The 26,046-nt window shown below is 43.8% G+C and overlaps 1 protein-coding gene across 1 annotated transcript; it reads left to right on the top strand.

Annotated features, from left to right (window-relative positions):
* The first annotated feature begins 587 nt into the window (after positions 1 to 587).
* LOC143496607 (uncharacterized) lies at positions 588 to 25,544 on the top strand. The gene is given in 15 exon segments (XM_076992786.1): positions 588 to 1,183; positions 1,535 to 1,630; positions 1,741 to 1,971; positions 2,269 to 2,291; positions 2,972 to 3,090; positions 7,801 to 8,344; positions 12,412 to 12,710; positions 13,436 to 13,458; positions 17,189 to 17,611; positions 17,953 to 18,048; positions 18,159 to 18,389; positions 18,682 to 18,704; positions 19,028 to 19,146; positions 22,376 to 22,645; positions 22,648 to 25,544. Coding segments are annotated over 15 exon segments (3,165 nt in total). The 5' UTR covers positions 588 to 778; the 3' UTR covers positions 22,911 to 25,544.
* The last annotated feature ends 502 nt before the right edge of the window (positions 25,545 to 26,046 follow it).

Raw genomic sequence — 26,046 nt, 5'->3', positions numbered from 1 at the left:
TAAGCCCTGAGTGATCACGAGACGGGCAGGTGAGACCAATGAACACGCTCAGACACAACCACACCCACGGAGTTACATAGACGGACATAACTAGACGTAGACAACATAAACACACGCCCAAAGGGGAGGGGTCCGGGGCTGTAGTGTGACAATAACACCACATCTTGTCCCTCTGGGGTGTTTTTTCTCCTCTCTCCTAGAGATAGTAGTGTAGTAGTGGTCCATATAATCAAACTAAAAGAGGGTATCATAAATGTATATAATCAATATATAGCCTCTCAATTACTAATACATGAATTTCAATGAATGAAGTTGTCAGGGCTGGCTCGGATGCCATTCCTCCAGCCACTGCGGAATCGTTTTGGTTATGCCGTCACGTACTGTTGTTGCATATCGTTGCAAGGTGTCTCGCCACCTTTCTCTCTCTTACTAATCTGTCACTTATTCGATAATAACTCCTTTATTTCTTTACAATAGCTGCTCCTCCTCCCTGTACACACCTGCCTGTTTGAGGAAGTAAATCTGGGAGTGACGCACTAGTCTTTATTAATTCTGCGTTCAGGTGAGTTATAAATATTATGAGAACCTCTTAACTCTGGTATTTACTTCTTTCTGCCTTATTTCTGAAAGGAGTCTAAACTCCCTCAGCTGGATAAAGGACTACAGTGACTGATTCTCTCCTGTGCTACTGTGATTATTACAGAAGATCTAAATGTGAAAGTGAAGTTTGTACAGAAGGAGACATTACAGAGAAACAGCACAGCAGCTGTTGGAGGAAATGGCTGCTTCAAACCCTCTGTCAAAAGAAGAGTTTTCATGTCCTGTGTGCTGTGACATCTTCAGGGATCCTGTTTTACTGTCATGTAGCCACAGTGTGTGTAAAACCTGTCTGCAGCAGTTCTGGGAAACCAAGGGATCTCGAGAATGTCCAGTTTGTAGAACAAGATCCTTCGATTTTAACCCTCCACTTAATCGTGCACTAAAGAACCTGTGTGAGGCTTTTCTAGTCAGCAGGAGTCAGAGATCTTCAGCAGGGTCTGAGGTTCTCTGCAGTCTGCACAATGAGAAACTCAAAGTCTTCTGTCTGGAGGACCAGCAGCCTGTGTGTGTGGTGTGTCAGATTTCAAAGAAACACAAAAACCATGAATGCTGTCCAGTAGATGAAGCTGTGTGTGAATTTAAGGTATGATATGTACACTAATGTTTTAACGTTAATGTTGTAATGTTTTTGAAAGTGTTTACAATGATGTTGAAACGTGACAATCTAGACTAAATTTGTCAGATGACGAGATTTCAGACAACTAAATCAGACCTTCATTCACAGTGAAACTTAATATAAATAAAATATTGATATACAACCTGCTACAATATATCATACATCTCCACTTGATAGTAAAAGGATGAAAAGCAATCATAGTAATCACACCATTGTGTTCAGTTGTTATAATCTCTGTAATCTCCAGCACATCTATACAGATACAGTGATGAGTCCTGTAAGCCTCACACTGTCCTCTACTAAACCCGTATTTTACAGGACAAACTCAAGACCTCACTGGAGTCTCTACAGCAGCATCTGAAGGTTTTAGAGGAAGATAAACAAGCCTGTGAGAAAACAGCAGAACACGTTAAGGTGAAAGGTCACTCTGAGTTCTGAATGGTGCTGTGATCACTGTCCACGTACACCATAATGAAACACACACATTTGGACGGTTTATATTTCCTCATCATCTCCCATTCCAGTATCAGGCCCAGCACACAGAGAGGCAGATAAAGGAGGAGTTTGAGAAGATCCACCAGTTTCTAAGAGATGAAGAAGCAGCACGAATAGCTGCACTGAAGAAGGAAGAGGAGCAGAAGAGTCACATGATGAGGAGGAAGATTGAGGAGATGAGTGGAGAAATAGCATCTCTTTCAGATCAAATCAGAAACACAGAGAAGGAGATGGAAGCTGAGAACATCCCGTTCTTACTAGTAAGAATCACTCAGTCTGTCTATTTCTCCCTCTCTCTCTCTCCCTTTCTCTCTGACTCTCTCTCACACACACACACACACACACACACACACACACACACACAAATGCATAAGTAAAATGTTTTGACATTTGTTTTAGTGTGTGTGTGTGTGTGTGTGTGTGTGTGTGTGTGTGTAAGGGTCTTTAGAAACATTGATGTTATTATCATATAAGGAAGATGCATGTTTGACTCATATAAACAAAATGACTAAAGTTTGATTTGATTTTCTGTGTTTGTCCCTCTGTTTCCTTCTCAGAACGTGTCGTCCACATTGAAACAGTAAGTGATTATTATTTCTGTTTGATCTCCATATTGTGTTTGTGAAATTATTCAGATACATTCAGATCTTCAGTATATGAAACATGATATATGAAGATTATTTAGGTATTTAGGAATGTGATGCAGGGACAGAAGCAGCAGGAGGCTGAGGCTGTGAGCGAAAGATTTTAATATCCATGTTAAGACAAAAGCAAATACTCAGGCCACTTGGCAGGACAAACACAACAAGCTACTCAATGAATGAGGACAGGCAGAAAGTCCACAGACACGCGGAGGTCCGTAGTGCAGAGCAGGCTATTCCACGTTGTGAGGCGAAGGTGCAGGCTGAATGCACAGCACTGGACAGCGTGGGGATTTATGCAACCCCAATCTGATTATTGGTAGGTGTCTGTACTCGGGTGATTGTGATGATGGGAGTGTCTGGGAATGAGAGGGTGTGCTCTATGACGAGGTGGGCGTGCGTGCTCGTGTGTGTGTGAAGGTGTGCGCCCTCTGGTGGCGTCTAGGCTGACCCACCGTGACAAGGAATAAAAACTATATTGATATTGATATATTTGAAAGACATTCATTATTGTGTAATTTAATGAAAGATATTTCACGTTATTTGTAATGATAAATACTTTGAATACGATATATAATATTATATATTTAAATAATATAATAGCTTTATACATTTCCAGAGTTCATCACACCCCAAAACAACCCAAGAAGGTGTCAGGAGCTCTGATCAATGTAGCAAAACATCTTTCCAACCTGAAGTTCAGAGTCTGGGAGAGAATGCAGAAGATTCTCCAGTACTGTGAGTTTTGGTGTTCTTTGATTAATTAGAGTAATTCTGTTCTCCTCATAATTAGAACTCTATAGAGAGAGAAACATTAACATTGTGTGTTTGGTAAATGAACTATTCCAGTATTAAAGGCTGTATTAGTATAAACAGTGAGGGGGACGACCAGTTGACTGCTGGTCTGAGGAGAGACAGTCAGTCCATGAGGAGATCTACACCACCCACTCTCCACCTCTACACACCACCCACTCTCCACCTCTACACCACACCACCCACTCTCCACCTCTACACACCACCCACTCTCCACCTCTACACCACACCACCCACTCTCCCCCTCTACACCACCTACTCTCCACCTCTACACCACCCACTCTCCACCTCTACACACCACCCACTCTCCACCTCTACACACCACCCACTCTCCACCTCTACACACCACCCACTCTCCACCTCTACACCACGCACTCTCCCCCTCTACACACCACCCACTCTCCACCTCTACACCACCCACACTCCCCTCTACACACCACCCACTCTCCCCTTCTAAAGTCAAAGTTAAATTTATTTATATAGCGCTTTTCACAACACATGTCACAAAGCAGCTTTACAATCTTATGGGTCCAGATCCCTAATGAGCAACCCAATGGCGACAGCGGCAAGGAAAAACTCCCTATGATGGTGGGGATTAGGAAGAAACCTCAGGAGGACTAAGACTCAAAAGGGAACCCATCCTCCATTGGGCGGCCCGTTAGCACAAGTCCGTGGTGCGCAGGGTGGTTCTACAGTTCTACAGTAATAGTTAAGGTTCTTGTTCCCTGGCCAAGTAGTCACAGTCCCTTCGGTGCAGATGGTGAGCCTCAGGTAGGAGCTAGCATCAGCACGTCCTCTTGTGGCAATGGCACATCCAACCCCGGCATCCGTACATCCACCGGCAAGCCAGACCATCTCCCAGGTGCTTGTAGGTGCTTGTGTCCAATTATCTTGGGTAGAAACATGCAAAAAGACTGAGTGGACATCAATTTAAACCACCAGTGATTTAAACGTACATAGCTCACGTGCCAGTGATCAGCATGTGGCTCCGGCAGGCTAATCTATAGCAGCATAACTAAAGGGAGGGGTTCAGAGGTGACCACAGGCATGAGGGCTCACTGAGACATTGCTTTCCAGTCAAGTCATTGTCACAACTAGAGTGATGCCATGACACAGCTGGATGACAGCATCAACATCTCAGATTACCAGAAATCTCAACGCCTGGGAGCCCCCGAGCCCCACACCTTAAAGGGGAATATTAACTGAAGGCTTGATTAAATAGGTGAGTCTTAAGTCTAGATTAAAATATTGGAGCTGTGTCAGAATCTCGGATTGGAGCTGGAAGGCTATTCCATAAGTGAGGGGCTTTAAAGGAGAAAGCTCTGCCTCCGGCTGTAGTCTTACAAATTTTTGGAACTAAGAGAAATCCAGCATTTTGGGAATGCAAAGGGCGAGATGGGTTGTAGTAAGCAATGACTTCACTCAGATATTGTGGGGCAAGACCATTTAACACTTTATAGGTTAACAGAATAATTAAATTCAATGTGATATTTAAGCCAGTGTAATGCTGCGATAGTGGGATTAATATGACTGAATTTTCTAGCCTTAGTTAGGAGTCTAGCTGCAGCATTTTAACAAGTTGTAACTTCTTTATGGACTGTTTAGAGCATCCAATTAGAAGACTATTAGAAGACAGCAGTCCAATCTCGACGAGACAAAAGCATGGACTAGCTTCTCTGCATCGACTAATGAAAGAAAGTGTCTCAGCTTGGTGATATTATGTAAATGTAAAAAGGCAGCCTTAGTGACATTGCATATACAGTATATGTGTCAAATGAAAGATCCGAATCAATAGTGACACCTAAACTTTTTGCGGTAGATTTAGGTGTTACTGAAAAACCATCTAGGGTAAGGGGAATATCAGCCCAATTGCTTCTAGCAGCTTTAGGCCCAAGAATCAGCACCTCAGTCTTGTCAGAATTTAGTTGAAGAAAATTAGACACTGTCCAGTTTTTAATGTCCTGGACGCAGTTCTCAATCTTGAGAGTTGTAGTGATATAATCCGGATTAGAAGATACTGTATATACAACTGAGTATCATCTGCGTAGCAATGGAAGCTACTACCATGCCTACGAATGATAGTGCCCAGTGGTAGCATATATAATGAGAATAATATGGGGCCCAGTACAGATCCTTGTGGGACACCATAGTTTACCTTAGAATGCTCTGAGCATTCGTTATTTACTTTGCCAATGAGTGTCTCCAACATATTAGGTAGAATATTATGATCAATGGTGTCAAAAGCAACACTGAAGTCTAGCAGTATGAGAAAAGAGATGTGTCCTTTATCAGAGGATATTAAGATATCATTCAGTACTTTAGCCATTTCAGTGCTGTGATGGTGTCTAAATCCAGACTGTCTGTAAGAAGGAAGAGAGTTGTGAAGAAACTAATTTCTTTAAAATTTTGGATATGAATGACAGATTAGAGATTGGCCTATACTTGGACAGTTCCTGGGGGTTAAGACCAGGTTTTAAATTAGCGGCTTGATGACTGCAAGTTTAAATGAACTGGGAATGTAGCCCAGGCTTAGAGAATAGTTAATTATAGTAAGCAAAGGTTCCACATTGCTACACAGTCATTCTTTAAGTAGATGGGTTGGTACGGCATCTAGTATGCATGTGGAGGGCATAGCAGATTCCACCAGTGAAATAAGCTCCTCACAACCAATTGGGGAGAAGGATTCTAACAGGGCATCGGAGCTGACCAGACAGCTGTCAAGGTCCATTGGTATGTTGACAGGCTCTGAGATAGCACTACTAATGTTTTCCCTAATGTTATCAATCTTATCATTAAAGAATTTCATAAAATTGTTACTGCTACACTCTAGTGGTATTAGTGAATTGATTTGTTCATGGCTCCTCGTAAGGATGGAAATAGTATTAAATAGAAGTCCTGAATTGTTTTTATGTTTTTCTATTTTCTATTAAAGCCTATTTTTTCTATTAAAGTATGAGGATTTTGCCGTATGGAGGGCATGTTTATATTCAATAAGGCTGCTTTTCCATGATAGTCTAAACACTTCTAACTTTGCATTTCGCCATTTACGCTCCAGGATCCGCTTGGCTCATTTGAGACTACGTGTGTGCTTGTACCATGGCGCTATTTTTCTCTCAGTGGCTCTCTTATATCGTAATGGTGCAACCTTGTCTAAAGATGTACGACGAGAAGTCTCACCGTGCTCGGTAAAACGCTCTAGTCCTTCTAGGAAGAATTACTAAAGTGGATATGTTAATACCAAATCATAAGACCAAGTCTAAAGTATGACTACAATTATGCATAGGACCCACCACATTCTGAGTGATACCCATTGAATCAAAAATGTATTGCCTGAAAATGTATACCAAAAGAGTCACATAGATTTTCAAAATGGATGTTAAAATCACCAACTATAATCACCTTATCGGCTGATAGCACTACATGAGACAGGAAGTCTGAAAACTCCTGAGCAATAACTCAGAGCATGAACCGGGGGGGGGGGGGGGGGGGGGGTAAATAGTAATTAACATAAACGATTGTGACGCTTTGATGGTTGTTAAATTTGATGCAGTGAGGATGAGATGTTCAAAAAAATTAATCTTGAAGCCGAATTTTTGAGAAATGCCTATATCGGAGTCATATATTGTGGCGACACCACCTCCTCAACCATTTGAACGGGGGTTATGGACATATCTATAGCCAGAGGGAGAAGCTTCGTTTAGGGCCATATAGTCATCGGGTTGGGTCCAGGTTTCCGTCAAGCAAAGCATGCATAGATTATGATCGGTATTTCATTAACATGCAATGCTTTAGAGAGTATGCAGAGAGTATGTTTTCAGGGTTGCCAACTCTCACGCATTGAGCGTGAGACACACGCATTTGACCGTCTTCACACGCTCTCACGCCACACTTCCGATATCTCACGCCGAAAAAAAAATCCAGTTTATTTACCTCTGATCCACATCTATGATTCAATGAGTTACTAGTTCACTCTGGCACCAACCACTGGCGATCGATAGATCGCGATATAATACTTAATTTGTGTCCATTTTAAGTTTGCCCCCCCTGTCAACAATTTACACTCGCCACCTCCTCCAGGTTCAAATCTCACTCCAAGCGATCTTCAAAAGTTGGCAACCCTGTGTTTTTAGGGCATTGTAAACTGGGGTGCCTTAAAATTTTGCATGCATATAAAGGGTGCCACAACTGAAAAAAGGTTGAGAAACACTGCTTTAGATGACAGGGATCTAATATTTAGCAGTCCAAGTTTCAGGATTAAACTACTCTCTGAGGGAACGTAGTTGAATTTATCCTTGATTAAATTTTGTCTACTAACTTTGCGAAAAAAAAAATTTCGTACTCGAGGAACAGACACAGTTTCGATCTGGTGTGACCTAGGTGACGTCTCTTTGCAGCTCGCAGACAGTCGGTATAGCCTGTGTGTCTGCTGCCTGGCCTCGGCTCTGGTTTGTCAATCCTCATTAACTACTCCTACACTACCACTATTAAGCCTAGCAGATATGCCATCACCATCACTTCCTCTTATCAACCTACTGCAGCATTTCACTCAGAGTAAAGGGCCTGCAGTCTGTAGATGTGACCTCATCACATAAACACATGAAGAACATGATGATTCATTCTGTTCTCTCTCCTCAGACCCTGTTACTCTGGACCCCAACACTGCACATCCAGAACTCCACCTGTCTGATGCTCTCACTACTGTAGAACTCAGACCACACAAATCACTGCTTCCTGATAATCCAGAGAGATTTGATGTGTATGCGTTTGTCCTGGGCTCTGAGGGCTTTAACTCAGGGACACACTGCTGGGATGTTGATGTTGGAGACAGTGATGACTGGGTACTGGGTGTAATTAGAGAGTCTGAATGGAGAAAGGGAGGGAGGTTCTGGGAGTCAGTGTGGAGTCTGAACTACTGTAAATTCACTGGTCAATACTGGACACGCTGCCCAGGACAGACACGTCACATCCTCACACCTACAGGGAAAGTGCAGAGGGTCAGAGTTCATCTGGACTGGGACAGGGGGAAAGTGACATTCACTGATCTTCTAACCAGCTCACACCTGCACACTATCACACACACTTTTACTGACACATTTTCTGTTTTGCCTTTATTCTGGAATTACAGTTCCTTTCCTGTGAGGATCTTACCAGCAAAGATATCAGGAACAGCAAAGTTAATGTTACCTTGAATTAATCTGCATACGTGTAATAACGAACATTTTTATATATACTGTATATATATCATTTTAATAATACACTGCTCAAAAAAATAAAGGGAACCCTTAAACAACACAATGTAACTCCAAGTCATCCACACTTCGTGTTCAGATAGGAAGCAACACTGATTGTGAATCAATTTCAACTGCTCTTGTGCAAATGGAACAGACAACAGGTAGAAATTAGAGATTTTCAACTGATTTCAAAGATTTTTATTGATTGATATCTAGGATGTGTTATTTTGGTGTTCCCTTTATTTTTTTGAGCAGTATATATATATTTTTCTCTTTATCATTACATTTGTATAACCTGAATCATCAGAAAGATTGAGTCCACTAAATGTGAATGTATTACATGTGAGAAATATGGATCTGATGTCCTGACTGGAATCTCTTACCATAATGATACTATAATAAATAATGTTCAGCAGACCAAGTGTATAAGAGTGATGATCATTCTGATTATTGTCCCTGATTAAGTTTTTGATCTGTAAGTGTTTTCATGGTCTCCTTGTAACAGAGGTGAACCCGAGGGTAGAGAAGGATCCATTAGCAGGTTAGTAATAATGAGGGTATTTATCACAGAGGCTCAAAAACAGAGGTTCCAACACGGGACAACCCCGTAGGGTTAACAGGCAGCAGCACAAAAGGGCAAGGCAAAAACGGAGAGTCAAAAACCAGAACAGTCCAAGAGCAGCTGGCAGAGGTACTAAAAGGGGCTAGGCAAACGGGAGTATATCAAAAAGGGCAGAGCAAGGATCAGTAACCAGGATATCAGAGTATTTGGTAACACGGCTTTGTACGCAACACAGGGAGGCAATACTTCGCACTGGTGTGTTGAGAAAAGAGTCCTTATGTAGGGTGTGGTGAGTGGGTGATGCAGGTGTGCAGGTCAATATTCCGGTGATGGCGCCCTCTGGCGGTCGGCGGTCACAGCCGTGAGTGGCATTCCTGATCACCTCCTCTGCTGTATTGTCCCTGATTAAGTGTTTGATCTGTAAGTGTTTTCCTGATCTCCTTCTCTGCTGTATTGTCCCTGATTAAGTGTTTGATCTGTAAGTGTTTTCCTGATCTCCTCCTCTGCTGTATTGTCCCTGATTAAGTGTTTGATCTGTAAGTGTTTTCCTGATCTCCTCCTCTGCTGTATTGTTCCTGATTAAGTGTTTGATCTGTAAGTGTTTTCCTGATCTCCTCCTCTGCTGTATTGTCCCTGATTAGGTGTTTGATCTGTAAGTGTTTTCCTGATCTCCTCCTCTGCTGTATTGTCCCTGATTAAGTGTTTGATCTGTAAGTGTTTTCCTGATCTCTTCCTCTGCTGTATTGTCCCTGATTAAGTGTTTGATCTGTAAGTGTTTTCCTGATCTCCTCCTCTGCTGTATTGTCCTTGATTAAGTGTTTGATCTAAGTGTTTCCTGATCTCCTCCTCTGCTGTATTGTCCCTGATTAAGTGTTTGATCTGTAAGTGTTTTCCTGATCTCTTCCTCTGCTGTATTGTCCCTGATTAAGTTTGATCTGTAAGTGTTTTCCTGATCTCCTCCTCTGCTGTATTGTCCCTGATTAAGTGTTTGATCTGTAAGTGTTTTCCTGATCTCCTCCTCTGCTGTATTGTCCTTGAATAAGTGTTTGATCTAAGTGTTTCCTGATCTCCTCCTCTGCTGTATTGTCCCTGATTAAGTGTTTGATCTGTAAGTGTTTTCCTGATCTCCTCCTCTGCTGTTAAATCCTCCTGCTGAACCCTCTGCTCTTCTCCATCTGCAGTTGATCAAATGTTTATTGATACTTTATTCTTCATAACAATCTTCATTATGGAGTTGAGATGTGTAATTGTATACAGTGTACACAAATATAACCTGACATGCTACAAAGTGAAGGTTTTAATGTTCTGTAATTCTACTGTGTAGTGTATTTAGTTAATGTAAATTCATTCCCACTCCTGAGATTCACAGTTCAGGTGACACTTGCATAGTGCAGACAAGAGTTGCAAACAAGACAAGAGCATACTATTCTCCAAAGCTCAGGGAAGCTCAACAAGTAAAGAAAAAAAAGCCAGTAATGGAAGACATTGGCTGGAAAATAAGTGCCTGCAGTGGATATAAGAGATCTGTGATGGAAAAATAAATGTCATGACTTCACTAGTCATGCAGAAAGAAAGGGAGCAGAACTCAGGAAAGAGAGGACTAAGAGTGGTGGAGGTCAATCATCTACAACAGCCCTATAACGGAGCTCTCGTACGTTCCATGCTGTGAGCTATAGTAATGGACAGAAACACAAGACAACCTCAAAGTTTTAATGACTCTTTTATTGGTACCCACAGGGCTGCAGTGGCAAACACCTTGTCAGGACTCTGAAAAACAAATAAACAACTGTGATTATCTTGCACTATTCAGGGTGGCCAACTGATAGTGGAGGATTACTATATTCCATGTGTGTTTAACTGTTTATTGTTGGTTTTGAAATTAGTTCAACTTACCTGTTTGTTCCAGCATGCTGGCAGCCTCCTACAGGCCAAAGGACCTGAGCCCAGGGGGTTGATGGGTAATGTAGTCTGGAGGTTGTTACAAGTGGAATGTTCCATTTCCGATGTTTGAGCCGGGGGAGGGGACCTGCTTTTATGGTTCTGAAAAGGGGTTAAGGTTCCAGCATGAATGTTTTAATAATAAATGTTTTATATTCATACTAAAATATTGACTAAATAATAAAATGTTTGAGTTAAGTTGAAATAGAGAAATGTATTTAGAACTTGTACATTTTAAACCTTAACTGCGGGCGTGCCGGTGGGTGGTTGAGTCCAATGGGCTAATGTGTGTGTAAAAGGCAGAACAGTCATTCAAGAGAGGGCTGGCTTGGAGTGCAGGTGGGTTTTAGGGCCTGGTTCATACTTGTGTATTGAATTGATTAGTTTATGTTGACTTGTTTTCTTTTTTTGTTTTTTTTTTCCATTATTTATTAATGTCTGTTGTGTTGAAGGCACTCCTCACTGTGGAATTAATTAAACCTGTGTGCATCGCAACTTCCAGTTCAGTTTTTCCAGTCTCCACTCAGTTATCCTGCAACAGCCCTCACACCAGAAGAGGAAACAACCCTGGGGACACTGGGCCCAACTCACGGACGTAATTGGGGGACAGGGACACACTTTTTCAAAAGCCGGTTTTGGTCCCCCCCAGTTTTTACAGTTAAAACCAAATATTTAAATAGCGACGAATCTAGCGCTAGGACCATGCAGAACATGTACTCCGGTAACACTCCGCTCCGGTACGTCCCCACCCCCCCATCAACAATCTTCGTTTGCCACCCCCCTGGTCAACAATTTTTGTTTGTGCCCCCCCCCCCCCCCCCCCACCACCTATGAAATCAAAATTATGTCCATGGCCCAACTGCAACCCAAGGCATCACTGGGGGGATACATGTTGAATGAGTCCCTGACCTACCCCACCTCCACCTGCATCCCCTGTGTAACCTACCCCACCTCCACCTGCATCTCCTGTGTAACCTACCCCACCTCCACCCCCTGTGTAACCATCCCACCTCCACCTACATCCCCTGTGTAACCTACCCCACCTCCACCTGTATCCCCTGTGTAACCTACCCCACCTCCACCTGCATCCCCTGTGTAACCTACCCCACCTCCACCTGCATCCCCTGTTTAACCTACCCCACCTCCACCTGCATCCCCTGTTTAACCTACCCCACCTCCACCTGCATCCCCTGTGTAACCTACCCCACCTCCACCTGCATCCCCTGTTTAACCTACCCCACCTCCACCTACATCCCCTGTGTAACCTACCCCACCTCCACCTGTATCCCCTGTGTAAACTACCCCACCTCCACCTGCATCCCCTGTTTAACCTACCCCACCTCCACCTGCATCCCCTGTTTAACCTACCCCACCTCCACCTACATCCCCTGTGTAATCTACCCCACCTCCACCTACATCCCCTGTGTAACCTACCCCACCTCCACCTACATCCCCTGTGTAACCTACCCCACCTCCACCTACATCCCCTGTGTAACCTTCTTCTCCCTCCAACAGTCCTGTCTCATCTCCTGGTCCTTCCTCTGCTCCACGTACTGAAAGATCTTCACCTGCTCCTGATAATGGATGTAGATGCAGTGAGAAGATCATTTCTATTGAAAGCCAAAGGCTGCAGATAGAACAAGAGCGTCTGCAGCTGAAACAGGAACAGGTGCAACAGAGGGAGAGGCACCGTATGGAACTGGTGGAACTGAAGAGGGCCAAACTGGAGATAATGTCCAAACAACTCTCAATGGCCGAGTTTCAGTTATCCAGACCCTCAATTTCTGTGCCAATCATGTTACCCACTGAACAAGGTAAGATACTTTGCCATGTAACCATAGTGAATGAAAATGGAAGTTACTGATCTCTGATGTATAAAGAAAAAGCTAATCAAACTCATTCATTTTTATATCTAATTTTTCAAATTCTTTACAGTTTTGTGGCAGCTTCATTAACATTAATATTTTTCTTCCAGACTCCAGTTCTACTCACACAGTGTATAGAAGGTGCACGGACAAGGATTTTCAAATATTTTATTGAATTCCTCCTTCCTTATTCCTCCCTCTAATTATTGTTGCATTTAATTAGTGAAGTCAAATAAAACACATTGAAAAGCATAACTTGTACCCAATTAATTCATTAGTGTCTGTTAATTCCCTAAGAAACAACACACACAAACATGGGTTACACGTAAAAACTGTATCCCGTATTTTATTTTCAGTAAAACAGCCCTAATCATTTGCATTCGTGTTTCCAAGCCAGCCTGATAATGTCCTTCTCTCCCCATTCCTGGTAAGATTGCAGGAATGTGAACTTCTCCTCACTCATCATCATCATCCTCAATGTCCTCACCAGGAATGTGTATGCCAGCCTGCACTGTAATGTTATAAATCATAGCACATACACTATTATGACACAGCTTTGTGCTGGTGAATACAGAAGCCCCCCTGATGACTTTTGAAGGAACCGAAAACTCATTTTCCAAATGCCCAACGCTCGCTCCACAACACTGCGTGTTCTCCGGTGTGCCATGTTGTAGTTCTCTTCAGCCTCTGTCTGGAGGTTCAAGACAGGAGTAAGTAAATAGGTCCAGAGTGGATAACCACTGTCACCCAGGACGTGTCCACCAGCAAATGCACCCTCAGTTGCCATCTGACACACTCCTGAATTTGTCCAAATTAAAGAGTCATGAGTACTTCCAGGCCACTTGACACCCATCACCACCACCAGTAGTTAGGGCTCAAGAGGCTGGGAGTGTGTGTGGGGATGAGTGTGTGGGGGGATGAGTGTGTGTGTGTGGATGAGTGTGTGTGTGGGGATGGGTGTGTGTGTGGGGATGAGTGTGTGTGTGGGGATGAGTGTGTGTGGGGATGGGTGTGTGTGTGGGGATGAGTGTGTGTGGGGATGGGTGTGTGTGGGGATAGGTGTGTGTGGGGATGGGTGTGTGTGTGGGGATGGGTGTGTGTGTGGGGATGAGTGTGTGTGTGGGGATAGGTGTGTGTGGGGATGGGTGTGTGTGTGGGGATGGGTGTGTGTGTGGGGATGGGTGTGTGTGTGGGGATAGGTGTGTGTGGGGATGGGTGTGTGTGTGGGGATGGGTGTGTGTGTGGGGATGGGTGTGTGTGGGGATGAGTGTGTGTGGGGATGGGTGTGTGTGTGGGGATGAGTGTGTGTGTGGGGATGAGTGTGTGTGTGGGGATGAGTGTGTGTGTGGGGATGAGTGTGTGTGGGGATGGGTGTGTGTGTGGGGATGAGTGTGTGTGTGGGGATGAGTGTGTGTGGGGATGGGTGTGTGTGGGGATGGGTGTGTGTGTGGGGATGAGTGTGTGTGTGGGGATAGGTGTGTGTGGGGATGGGTGTGTGTGTGGGGATGAGTGTGTGTGTGGGGATAGGTGTGTGTGGGGATGGGTGTGTGTGTGGGGATGAGTGTGTGTGTGGGGATGAGTGTGTGTGGGGATGGGTGTGTGTGGGGATGGGTGTGTGTGTGGGGATGGGTGTGTGTGTGGGGATGGGTGTGTGTGGGGATGAGTGTGTGTGGGGATGAGTGTGTGTGGGGATGGGTGTGTGTGGGGATGAGTGTGTGTGGGGATGAGTGTGTGTGTGGGGATGAGTGTGTGTGGGGATGAGTGTGTGTGGGGATGAGTGTGTGGGGGGATGAGTGTGTGGGGGGATGAGTGTGTGTGTGGGGATGAGTGTGTGTGTGGGGATGAGTGTGTGTGTGGGGATGAGTGTGTGTGTGGGGATGAGTGTGTGTGGGGATGAGTGTTGTTTGTGGAAATCCCTTGTCCCTTGTTTGTGGAAATGTGATGTATGTTGGTGCAGGTCACAGAAGAGCTTTAGTCACAGCACGCACACATTTACACACAGCAGCTTTGATTAGACTGTAGACATCACCAAGAGTGCTGCCATCCACCACTGGTATAAAAACAAAGTGCTGTCAGTAGCTGAATGGTGGGACTGAGGCAACATTTCTTCTGGTGCCTCTTGTTAACTCCTCCTGTATGAGACCAAGGAGAGCCATGATCTCCTCCCTAGGCAGGTGGTATCTGTCACACAGTTCATCATCACGAAGATCAAGTTGACCCACACTTAGACGCCGAACTGAGTTAAGACGAGCTGCCTGTTCATATTGATTACGGCATCTTCTTTAACGATGTCTTTGGTTGAGAACCAGTATTCTTTATGCAGCTGCCATGTTCACCACATAACCACCATTGTCAGCATTCATCTTGATTACTTATATGTGTAAGTAATTAATGAATTAATTTGATTGGTTAAGAGTTAACAAGCTTAGTAGGCCAATTTGTAACCATTGCTCGGGGCACAATATATTATTTGAATTCTACAACTGTTCCACTGGAAAAAAAATTGCATATACTGTAAATTAATAAATACTATGTTGTAGTTTAACCAATTTCAATAGTTTGTTTCGTGAAAACAATAATTTCAGTTTAGTATGTATATTTATGTGCAGTATTGAACTAAAAACATTGGATCTAATTTACTTGACGCAATTACGCTTTCAAAAGTACATTTAACTGTTAATGGATTCGTGTTTGTACACACGTGCATGTGCAGTTCGGAGCGTTTTTAACGGGATAATCAGCAGCCTCTTTTGTTTTTCAGACAGAACTGCACGTGAACTTCAGGTTAAGAACAACTTAGCGAGTTACAACAGGGTCAGACCACTCGTAGGTTCACAAACAAGTTTAAGTACGACGTGGGTTACGAAGGCATTTGGGAAACCAGTGTAAATTTAAGAATGTTCTTAAGTACGAGGTTACAAAGTAGGCCTACTTAGCATTAAGAACGTTACGGGAAACTCACCCCTGTTCAGTTAGAAAGCAACAATGATTGTGAATCAGTTTCACCTGCTGTTGTGCAAATGGAACAGACAACAGGTAGAAATGACAATTAGCAAGACCCTCCTTATATAGGAGTGGTTCTTCAGGTGGAGACCACAGACCTTTTCTCTGTTCTCATCCTTTCTAGCTGATGTTTTGGTCACTTTTGTATTTTGTCAGTTCTCTCACCATAGATGTAGCATGATGCTGTGTCTACAACCCACATAAGTTGCTCAGGTAGTGCAGCTCATCCAGGATGGCACATCAATGTGAGCTGTGGCAAGAAGATTTGCTGTGTCTGTCAGCACAGTGTCCAGAACATGGAGCAGATACCAGGAGACATGGAGGAGGCCATTGGAGGGCAACAACCCAGCAGCAGGACCACTAACTCCTCCTTTATGTAAGTGTAGCGCACATTTCATGTGGTGTTAACAACAGTCATAATAAAATAACCGCCCGATTGGCGAAGGGCTAACTTTTGCCTAACGTATGCGTGGCATCCCCCAATCTCAACCAATTGGAATTTAGAAGCAAAATTTTGTCCTGCACGCTCAGCACAACGCCGTTTCCTATAGGAGCTGCTTCAGCGAATCACAGCTGGGGATCGAGTGGTTCTGCCTACTGCTTTGTGCAGTCTACCAAGACCGCCACTCTTTCTTTCTTTTGTTCTTTCTGTTGATTCCCCTCGTGTTAAGGATAGGTGTAGTAGCAAATAGTAGAAATCCTGCTATTAAAATTTATGAGAAATTAATGAGATTCATGAAATTAATCTCTCTCTCTCTCATCAGCTCTCTTTTTCATCTCCATCTCTCCCTGTATGTAGCTGTTGGAGCTGTTCCTCCACTCTCTGCTCCTCATGGTTTCTGCTCTTTTACAGTGTGAACACGGTTCTGTGAACACAGTTACTCCAGCGCCCCCCTTTGGTCGTATGTGGGTCCTGCATGCTCTCTGCTGTATTCTATTCTCTGAACACCGAGGTCTTATTTGTGAATAAGAAATCAACAACTTTGCAATGCTAGTCCAGTGTCAGGAGTCTTAGCTTTTAACAATATATGTATTCATATATGAGACAGCTGAGGGTCGCTTGATTCACTTAGTCATAGTGCTCTGTCGCCATCTGGTGGAAAAATCTTGTATGCTTACCAGCTTATTAACTCTTATACCAAAGCCCCTCCTCCATGTACACGTCGGCCTTGTTGAGGAAGTAAATCTTGGAACGCCACACTAGTCTTTATTAATTATACGTTCAAGTGAGTTATAAATATTATAAAAACCTCTTAACTCTGGTATTTACTTCTTTCTGCCTTATTTCTGAAAGGAGTCTAAACTCCCTCAGCTGGATAAAGGACTACAGTGACTGATTCTCTCCTGTGCTACTGTGTTTATTACAGACGATCTAAAAGTGAAAGTGAAGTTTGTACAGAAGGAGACATTACAGAGAAACAGCACAGCAGCTGTTGGAGGAAATGGCTGCTACAAACCCTCTGTCAGAAGAAGAGTTTTCATGTCCTGTGTGCTGTGACATCTTCAGGGATCCTGTTTTACTGTCATGTACCCACAGTGTGTGTAAAACCTGTCTGCAGCAGTTCTGGGAAACCAAGGGATCTCAAGAATGTCCAGTTTGTAGGAGAAGATCTTCTAAATCTGTTCCTCCCTGTAATCTTGTCCTAAAGAACTTGTGTGAGGCTTTTCTAGCGAGCAGGAGTCAGAGATCTTCAACAGGGTCTGAGGTTCTCTGCAGTCTGCACAATGAGAAACTCAAAGTCTTCTGTCTGGAGGACCAACAGCCTGTGTGTTTGGTGTGTCAGATTTCAAAGGCACATAAAACTCATGACTGCTGTCCAGTAGAGGACGCTGTGTGTGAATTTAAGGTATGAAATGTACACTTCTTATTTAATTGTTTTTAAATGTTTTTCCAGTGTTCACAATTATCTTGAAATTCTAGATAGAATTTCTCAGATGATGAGATTTCCGACAACTAAATCAGACCTTCATTCACATTGAAAAATAATAGAATTAAAACATTGGTTATACAACCGGCTACAATATATCAAACATCTCCATTTGACGGTAAAAAGATGAAAAGGAATCATAGTACACATGCCATTCTGTCCAGTTGTTATAATCTCTGAAATCTCCAGCACATCTATACAGATACAGTGATGAGTCCTGTAAGACTCACACTGTCCTCTACTAAACCCGTATTTTACAGAACAAACTCAAGACCTCACTGAAGTCTCTACAGCAGCATCTGAAGGTCTTAGAGGAACATAAACAAGTCTGTGAGAAAACAGCAGCACACATTAAGGTGAAAGGTCACTTTGAGTTCTGAATGGTGCTGTGATCACTGTCCACGTACACCATAATGAAATACACACATTTGGACAGTTTATATTTCCTCATCATCTCCCATTCCAGTATCAGGCCCAGCACACAGAGAGGCAGATAAAGGAGGAGTTTGAGAAGATCCACCAGTTTCTAAGAGATGAAGAAGCAGCAAGAATAGCTGCACTGAAGGAGGAAGAGGAGCAGAAGAGTCACATGATGAGGAGGAAGATTGAGGAGATGAGTGGAGAAATAGCATCTCTTTCAGATCAAATCAGAAACACAGAGAAGGAGATGGAAGCTGAGAACATCCCGTTCTTACTAGTAAGAATCACTCAGTCTGTATCTCTCTCTCTCTCTCTCTCTCTCTCTCTCTCTCTCTCTCTCTCTCTCTCTCTCTCTCTCTCACACACACACACACAAATGCATAAGTAAAATGTTTTGACATTTGTTTTAGTGTGTGTGTGTGTGTGCGTGCGCGTGTGTGTGTGTGTGTGAGGGTCTTTAGACACATTGATGTTATCATATAAGGAAGATGCATGTTTGACCCTTATATAAACAAAATGACTAAAATTTGATTTCACTTTCTGTGTTTGTTCCTCTGTTTCCTTCTCAGAACGTGTCGTCCACACTGAAACAGTAAGTGATTATTATTTCTGTTTGATATATTGTGTTACACATTGTGTTTGTGAAATTGTTCTCATACATTCAAATCTTCAGTATGTGGTCTCTGTTATTTCAGAAACATGATATATGAAGACGGTATTTAAGAAAATTTAAATACATTTTTGATACTGATTATGTGCAAAACGTGGTTAGATACACTGATGTTTAATGAAAGATAATAATACAGCTTTGTACATTTCATGTGAAATTTTTTTCATGTGTTAATTTAAATGTTAAATAATTAGAATATGATATATGCTAAAATATTATGATAATACAGCTTTATACACTTCCAGAGTTCATCACACCCCAAAACAACATAAGAAGGTGTCAGGAGCTCTGATCAATGTAGCAAAACATCTTTCCAACCTGAAGTTCAGAGTCTGGGAGAGAATGCAGAAGATTCTCCAGTACTGTGAGTTTTGGTGTTCTTTGATTAATTAGAGTAATTCTGTTCTCCTCACAATTAGAACTCTATAGAGAGAGAAACATTAACATTGTGTGTTTGGTAAATGAACTATTCCAGTATTAAAGGCTGTATTAGTATAAACAGTGAGGGGGACGACCAGTTGACTGCTGGTCTGAGGAGAGACAGTCAGTCCATGAGGAGATCTACACCACCCACTCTCCACCTCTACACACCACCCACTCTCCACCTCTACACACCACCCACTCCCCCCTCTACACACCACCCACTCCCCCCTCTACACACCACCCACTCCCCCCTCTACACACCACCCACTCCCCCCTCTACACACCACCCACTCCCCACCTCTACACACCACCCACTCCCCACCTCTACACACCACCCACTCTCCACCTCTACACACCACCCACTCTCCACCTCTACACACCACCCACTCTCCCCTCTACACACCACCCACTCTCCCCTCTACACACCACCCACTCTCTCCACCTCTACACACCACCCACTCTCTCCACCTCTACACACCACCCACTCTCTCCACCTCTACACACCACCCACTCTCTCCACCTCTACACACCACCCACTCTCTCCACCTCTACACACCACCCACTCTCTCCACCTCTACACACCACCCACTCTCTCCACCTCTACACACCACCCACTCTCTCCACCTCTACACACCACCCACTCTCTCCACCTCTACACACCACCCACTCTCCACCTCTACATACCACCCACTCTCCCCCTCTACACACCACCCACTCTCCACCTCTACACACCACCCACTCTCCACCTCTACACACCACCCACTCTCCACCTCTACACACCACCCAAGCCTCCATCCTATTAAGAGGAGTCGTAGTGTTCAGAGGAGTGTGGTTGTGAAGGTGGAGATCCTAGCAGTGCTGACAGATGGAGGTGGAGAAGGTTCTACACCCACACTGTTCCAGGACCAGGACACAGCACTCCAAACACCCAGACACATCTCCACCTCCCCACAGCCCAGAGTCCAGCTGAGCCCAAGCAGACACCCCTGCTCCAGACTCTGTGGGTCGGCGCCCCCCAGGGACCAACAGGTTCCCTTCATGTCAGCCAGGACCCTCCCTTGTCTGTTTGTCTGTCCCTGTCGGTGTGTGTCCCTGTCACCATCTTAGTGTCTGTCCATGTCCCTGTCTGTGTCCCTGACACCATGTTTGTGTCAGTACCTGAGTTTTCCTTGGTGTTGTTGTCTCCACATCACTGTGTTTGTCTTTCTGTGTCACTGTGTCTGTCCTTGTTGTTGTGTGTGTCGCCCCCTGTTGTCCTGGTGAGGGTGTTGTAGTTGAGGCACGTCCAGGCATGAAAATCTGTCACCTTTCGGCGAAATTCGCCGTTTTGAAGTCGAAAAGGGTGACCTACGTGAATCGTGTAGATCCGAGGAGTTTTTTTTTTGGGGGGGGGGTTGGAGGTCGGGGGTCGGGAGTTTATATGTATATATTTTAATTATCATATTGACTTAATAAGCAAACAGAGCACTTCCGAAATCAGCAATTCCAGCAGTTTCCGCCCAGAACCTTCATGGAGGCCAAATAGCGTTCAATCATACGAACGTTCATGTTATTCATTTACTGCTAAGCAGGACGAGAAGCAGGACCTAGTGCTACACCGCGGACAAGTCAGAAGAGCGTACATTTACCACTACATTTACCAGATCGTACATTTCCCAGTGGATTTAATTGGGTTATTAATGGTTTCAATCGTTTTCATATTTTGCGGTAAAACAAAGTTACTGCCGTTCGCTACAGCGTTGAACACTGTCAGAAAAAGCCACAAGCTCTTGTGATAAATAGGTAGATGGGCATACTAAGTTCGCGTCAACCCCGTGTAGTTAACGGCGACATAAAATGAGAAACAAGATTTTTTTTCTAGTGTGTCTGTAGTTGTAACTGGTGAATCCAGGGACGTGTGAGGATAACATTCGCGCCAGGGCTGAAAAGGTTGAGGATGAAGTTGTAAACGCTTGTCGTTTGAGTCTACCCTGTGCTTTAGCCCATGTTAGAAAATAAAAACACGTGAACCGTGGTATTTTTACACTCATTTTCGCCGTATTTATTGGTTCATTAAGACGTAATGGTTTTGACTAAGCAATCCGGAATGGCGAAAACAGCTTCTCGCATTTACGGATCTGGCTCGTATATTGAATCCACTGACAAGACAGTCAAAACATTTTTTTAATGGATTTTACTATATTTTACGGAGCCCGTAAGGTGACATCATGTAAAAAATAATAACGCGCGGCCACGACTTATTAACGCGTGGGAACGAGATACTAATGTCAACAAAGTTTATTTTTCCCAGGGATGTTCGCGAACTGACTGCCCAATGAAGGTAAACCTGGCTTTATATAAAGTAATACTTAATTATCTTGTTCGCACGCGTTAATTATCTCGTTTGCACGCGTTAGTAAGTCGTGGCCACGCGTTATTATATTTTTTACATGATGTCACCTTACGGGCTCCGTAATATTTGGCATCACCTGTCGCTGTATCCCCGTACACCAGCAGCCACCCCCCCCCCCCCCCCCCCCCCCCCCCGTCGCCGTATCCCCATGACGTCACATGTCAATGCCCCCCACGTCAACGCCCCGTCGCCGTATCCCCATGACGTCACATGCCCCGCCCCCCGGTCTTCTCACCTTTTTAACCCCTGACCCATTTTCATGCCTGCACGTCGGTGGACTCCTCCCTGGAGGATCTGCTCCTGGGGGGTCTGGACACTGTGGTCCTCGTCCTCTGGTCCCGTCCTTCAGTCTGGGGACAGTCCACTGGTGTTAGTCACTCTGGGAGTAGCGCCCTTTAGTGGGGGAACTGTAACGGTATCCACCCACTAATGAGGACACACACACTTCAGTACACACACACTAATAATACACACATGCAGTGTGACACTTAGTGTAACAGTAACACTGCACTAGTTAAGTGTCACATGTGATACTCAAATAATGCATCAAAGATATGTAGAAATATATTAATGAATAAAATAGACACAATTTCAAGTGTCAAAACAACAAGCACACAAGTACTGCAGGGGTGTGTGGTGAACACACATCACCATCACTTCCCTCTTATCAACCTACTGCAGCATTTCACTCAGAGTAAAGGGCCTGCAGTCTGTAGATGTGACCTCATCACATAAACACATGAAGAACATGATGATTCATCCTGTTCTCTCTCCTCAGACCCTGTTACTCTGGACCCCAACACTGCACATCCAGACCTCCACCTGTCTGATGATCTCACTACTGTAGAATACAGACCACAGGACTCACTGATTCCTGATAATCCAGAGAGATTTGATGTGTTTGCTTGTGTCCTGGGCTCTGAGGGCTTTAACTCAGGGACACACTGCTGGGATGTTGATGTTGGAGACAGTGAACACTGGATACTGGGTGTAATATTAGAGAGTCTGAATGTAGAAAGGGAGAGAGGGTCTGGGAGTCAGTGTGGGGTCTGGTGAACATAATGGGCACTTATTGTACACACTGCCCAGGACAGAAACGTCACCTCCTCACACCTAGAGAGAAACTGCAGAGGGTCAGAGTTCAGCTGGACTGGGACAGGGGGAAAGTGACATTCACTGATCTTCTAACCAGTTCACACCTGCACACTATAACACACACTTTTACTGACACCGTTTTCCCATTTTTCTGCAGTTCCTCTCCTATGAGGATCTTACCAGCAAAGATATCAGTAACAGTGGACCAGCAAAGTTAACGTTGCCTTGAATTATTCTGCATACATGTTATAATGAACATTAGATTATACACTGTAAAAAATGATTTTTTGACTTTATAAATATAATTAAGTTTTTAAGTACTATCTAAAAGAATAATCTAGTATTGTGAGACGGACAGATAGTCGGACAGACCGACTTCCGTACTGGACGCTGCACTCGGTGTGCTCACTCTTCCTCTCTCTACAGAGCTACAAGAACCTTCTGATTTACAGGCATTTCTCCCAGTCAAATCAGAACCAACACAATCACTGATACTGATACACAGTCACACAAACATGGAGCGCTGGCTAAAACGCAAATCTCCATCATCTCAAATTGAACCCAGGGGTGTAGTGGGGGGGGGGGCATTCGCCCCGTCAACAACTTACCCCTAACCCCCCTCACGCTCAACAACTTACACTCGCCGCGACCCCTCAATTATTTTTTTAGGACTACACCACTGATTGACCCCGACTACCCCACCTCCACCTGTATCCCCTGTTTAACCTACCCCACCTCCACCTGTATCCCCTGTGTAACCTGCCCCACCTCCACCTGTATCCCCTGTTTAACCTACCCCACCTCCACCTGTATCCCCTGTTTAACCTACCCCACCTCCACCTGTATCCCCAGTTTAACCTACCCCAGCTCCACCTACATCCCCAGTTTAACCTACCCCACCTCCACCTGTATCCCCTGTTTAACCTACCCCACCTCCACCTGCATCCCCAGTGTAACCTACCCCACCTCCACCTGCATCTCCTGTGCAACCTACCCCACCTCCACCTACATCCCCTGTGTAACCTACCCCACCTTCACCTACATCCCCTGTGTAACCTACCCCACCTCCACCTGCATCCCCTGTGTAACCTACCCCACCTCCACCTGCATCCCCTGTGTAACCTACCCCACCTCCACCTGCATCCCCTGTGTAACCTACCCCACCTCCACCTGTATCCCCTGTGTAACCTACCCCACCTCCACCTGCATCCCCTGTGTAACCTACCCCACCTCCACCTGCATCCCCTGTGTAACCTACCCCACCTCCACCTGCTCAACAACTCTCAATGGCTGAGTTTCAGTTATCCAGACCCTCAATTTCTGTGCCAATCATGTTACCCACTGAACAAGGTAACATACTTTGCCATGTAACCATAGTGAATGAAAATGGAAGTTACTGATCTCTGATGTATAAAGAAAAAGCTTATCAAACTCATTCATTTATTTAAATCCTCCTTCCTTATTCCTCCCTCCCTAATTATTGTAGCATTTAATTAGTGGAGCCAAATTAAACACATTGAAAAGCATAACCAGGGACGGACTGGCCATCGGGCATACCGGGCATTTTCCCGGTGGGCCGACGTGCTATTTGGGCCGACAGTCCTGACACTAGGCAGCCCATTGGTTATTTTCTTTACTGACACAGAGCTGTACCAATCATATCATCAAACACCCCCTCCTCCATGCGCCGGTGCGTAGTGCAATCTAACGTTGATTAACATAACGTATGTGAGTATCTGAGATGGAGAAAAAGCGCAAAGGAGGTGCAGAGAAACTACGACAAAAAGAAGCTTGAACTTCAAGTAAACGCTGCCAAATGTATAAAAATTACTCAAATGTTTGCCACAGCAGGGCCTTCATCAGCTCCCGTGGCTGATGACAGTGGTGGCGGTGGCCAGTGGACAGAAACATGTACTGAACGTGCGGTAAGCCTGACTCCTTTCAGAGCAGCTATAAAATGAGTAGGGTTAAGCAACCAAACCCTTTGCCAAATCTGATAAATTGATAAAACATCAATAAAATCATTTTGGCTAATGTTCTATGGCCGAGTTAGTTTGTATTGTAAATGCAAAAGGTAAAATAAGTGAATAACGTCCTTACCTCTATTATAAGACTTTGTGTACACTGACTGTATGAGAAAATAAGCCTATTTTAGTACTTTTATGTCTTCCATTCTGAACTAAATAGTCTTAAATGTGAGAACACTTTTAAAACCTCCATTCACCAACAAAAACAGTACTAAGTCACTCAGCAGGCAGCATTCTATTTTCATTATTATACTATTAATATTTGTGGGGTGAGTAGTAGGCTAGGCTAAGGCTATGCTTGGTAGGAAGGGGAAATGTTTGGTAGCTTTTATGGAGGTGTTTAGGGACAATGTACAGAAATTAAAGGAAATTACACTTTTTAAAATGGTAATTTTGTTTATTGCCTGTGCCATATGCCAATGCTGCTGTGTGCCTCTTCACAAATCTTCATAAATCCAGTATTTCTAGGTGTATTTTTAAAGCCACCATTCAATTAAACTGAGTTACTGGGCAGTTTTCTGATTTTGTTATTAGGCCATTGATTGTTTAACTTGTAAGCCTAGGTTTAGCTACTTTTTCGCCTGGATGTGTTTGGGGGCATTTAGCCTAGCTGGCTAAAGAAAATGTAGGCTCTAATTAAAGAAAATCTTATTTTTTACAATGACAATTTTTTTTGCCAGTATTATGCCAATGCAGCTGTGTGTCTGTTTTTCTGATAAAACAACAATAATTAATTCCTTATGTTGAGATAAAAAAAAAAACATACATTCATTCTTTTGACTGGGTAAGTTCACAATTTATTGAGTACTACTCTTGGAAGAGTTAGCATCTGATCCTTTATTTTTCATCTCTATTCTTTCTTTCTCTTGTCTTCCTCCCTGAAACACATAGGCACACCCAGCATTGGATGAATGCTGCATTCATTACTGTGATGGAGTGGTTCAATATGCATTTTCATACTGTTAATAAACAAAACTTTTTGAAAGTATTTAATGATTTAAAAATTATTTAATTTCACTCTCACTAATTCCTGTAAACTCATGGCATGGCTTAGGGTACATGGTTTTAAAGAGTGTAAACTGTTGGTATACACATTCAAAAAACTGAAAAGTGTGAAAAGCGTTATCGAGTGTGAGTGGGCCGGTCTGGTCCAAAAATGCCAGGGCCGATTTTTTGTCCCAGTCCGCCCCTGAGCATAACTTGTACCCAATGAATTCCTTGGAGTCTGTTCATTTCCTAAGAAACAACACACACAAACACGGGTCACAAAACCCATATCCCAAAAACTGTATCCCGTATTTTATTTTCAGTAAAACAGCCCTAATCA

The sequence above is a fragment of the Brachyhypopomus gauderio genome, unplaced genomic scaffold, assembly GCF_052324685.1.
Source record: "Brachyhypopomus gauderio isolate BG-103 unplaced genomic scaffold, BGAUD_0.2 sc97, whole genome shotgun sequence".
NCBI classification, from domain to species: Eukaryota; Metazoa; Chordata; class Actinopteri; order Gymnotiformes; family Hypopomidae; genus Brachyhypopomus; species Brachyhypopomus gauderio.
The sequence above is the reverse complement of the archived record's forward strand: the minus strand, read 5'-3'. Positions and strand labels throughout refer to the sequence as shown.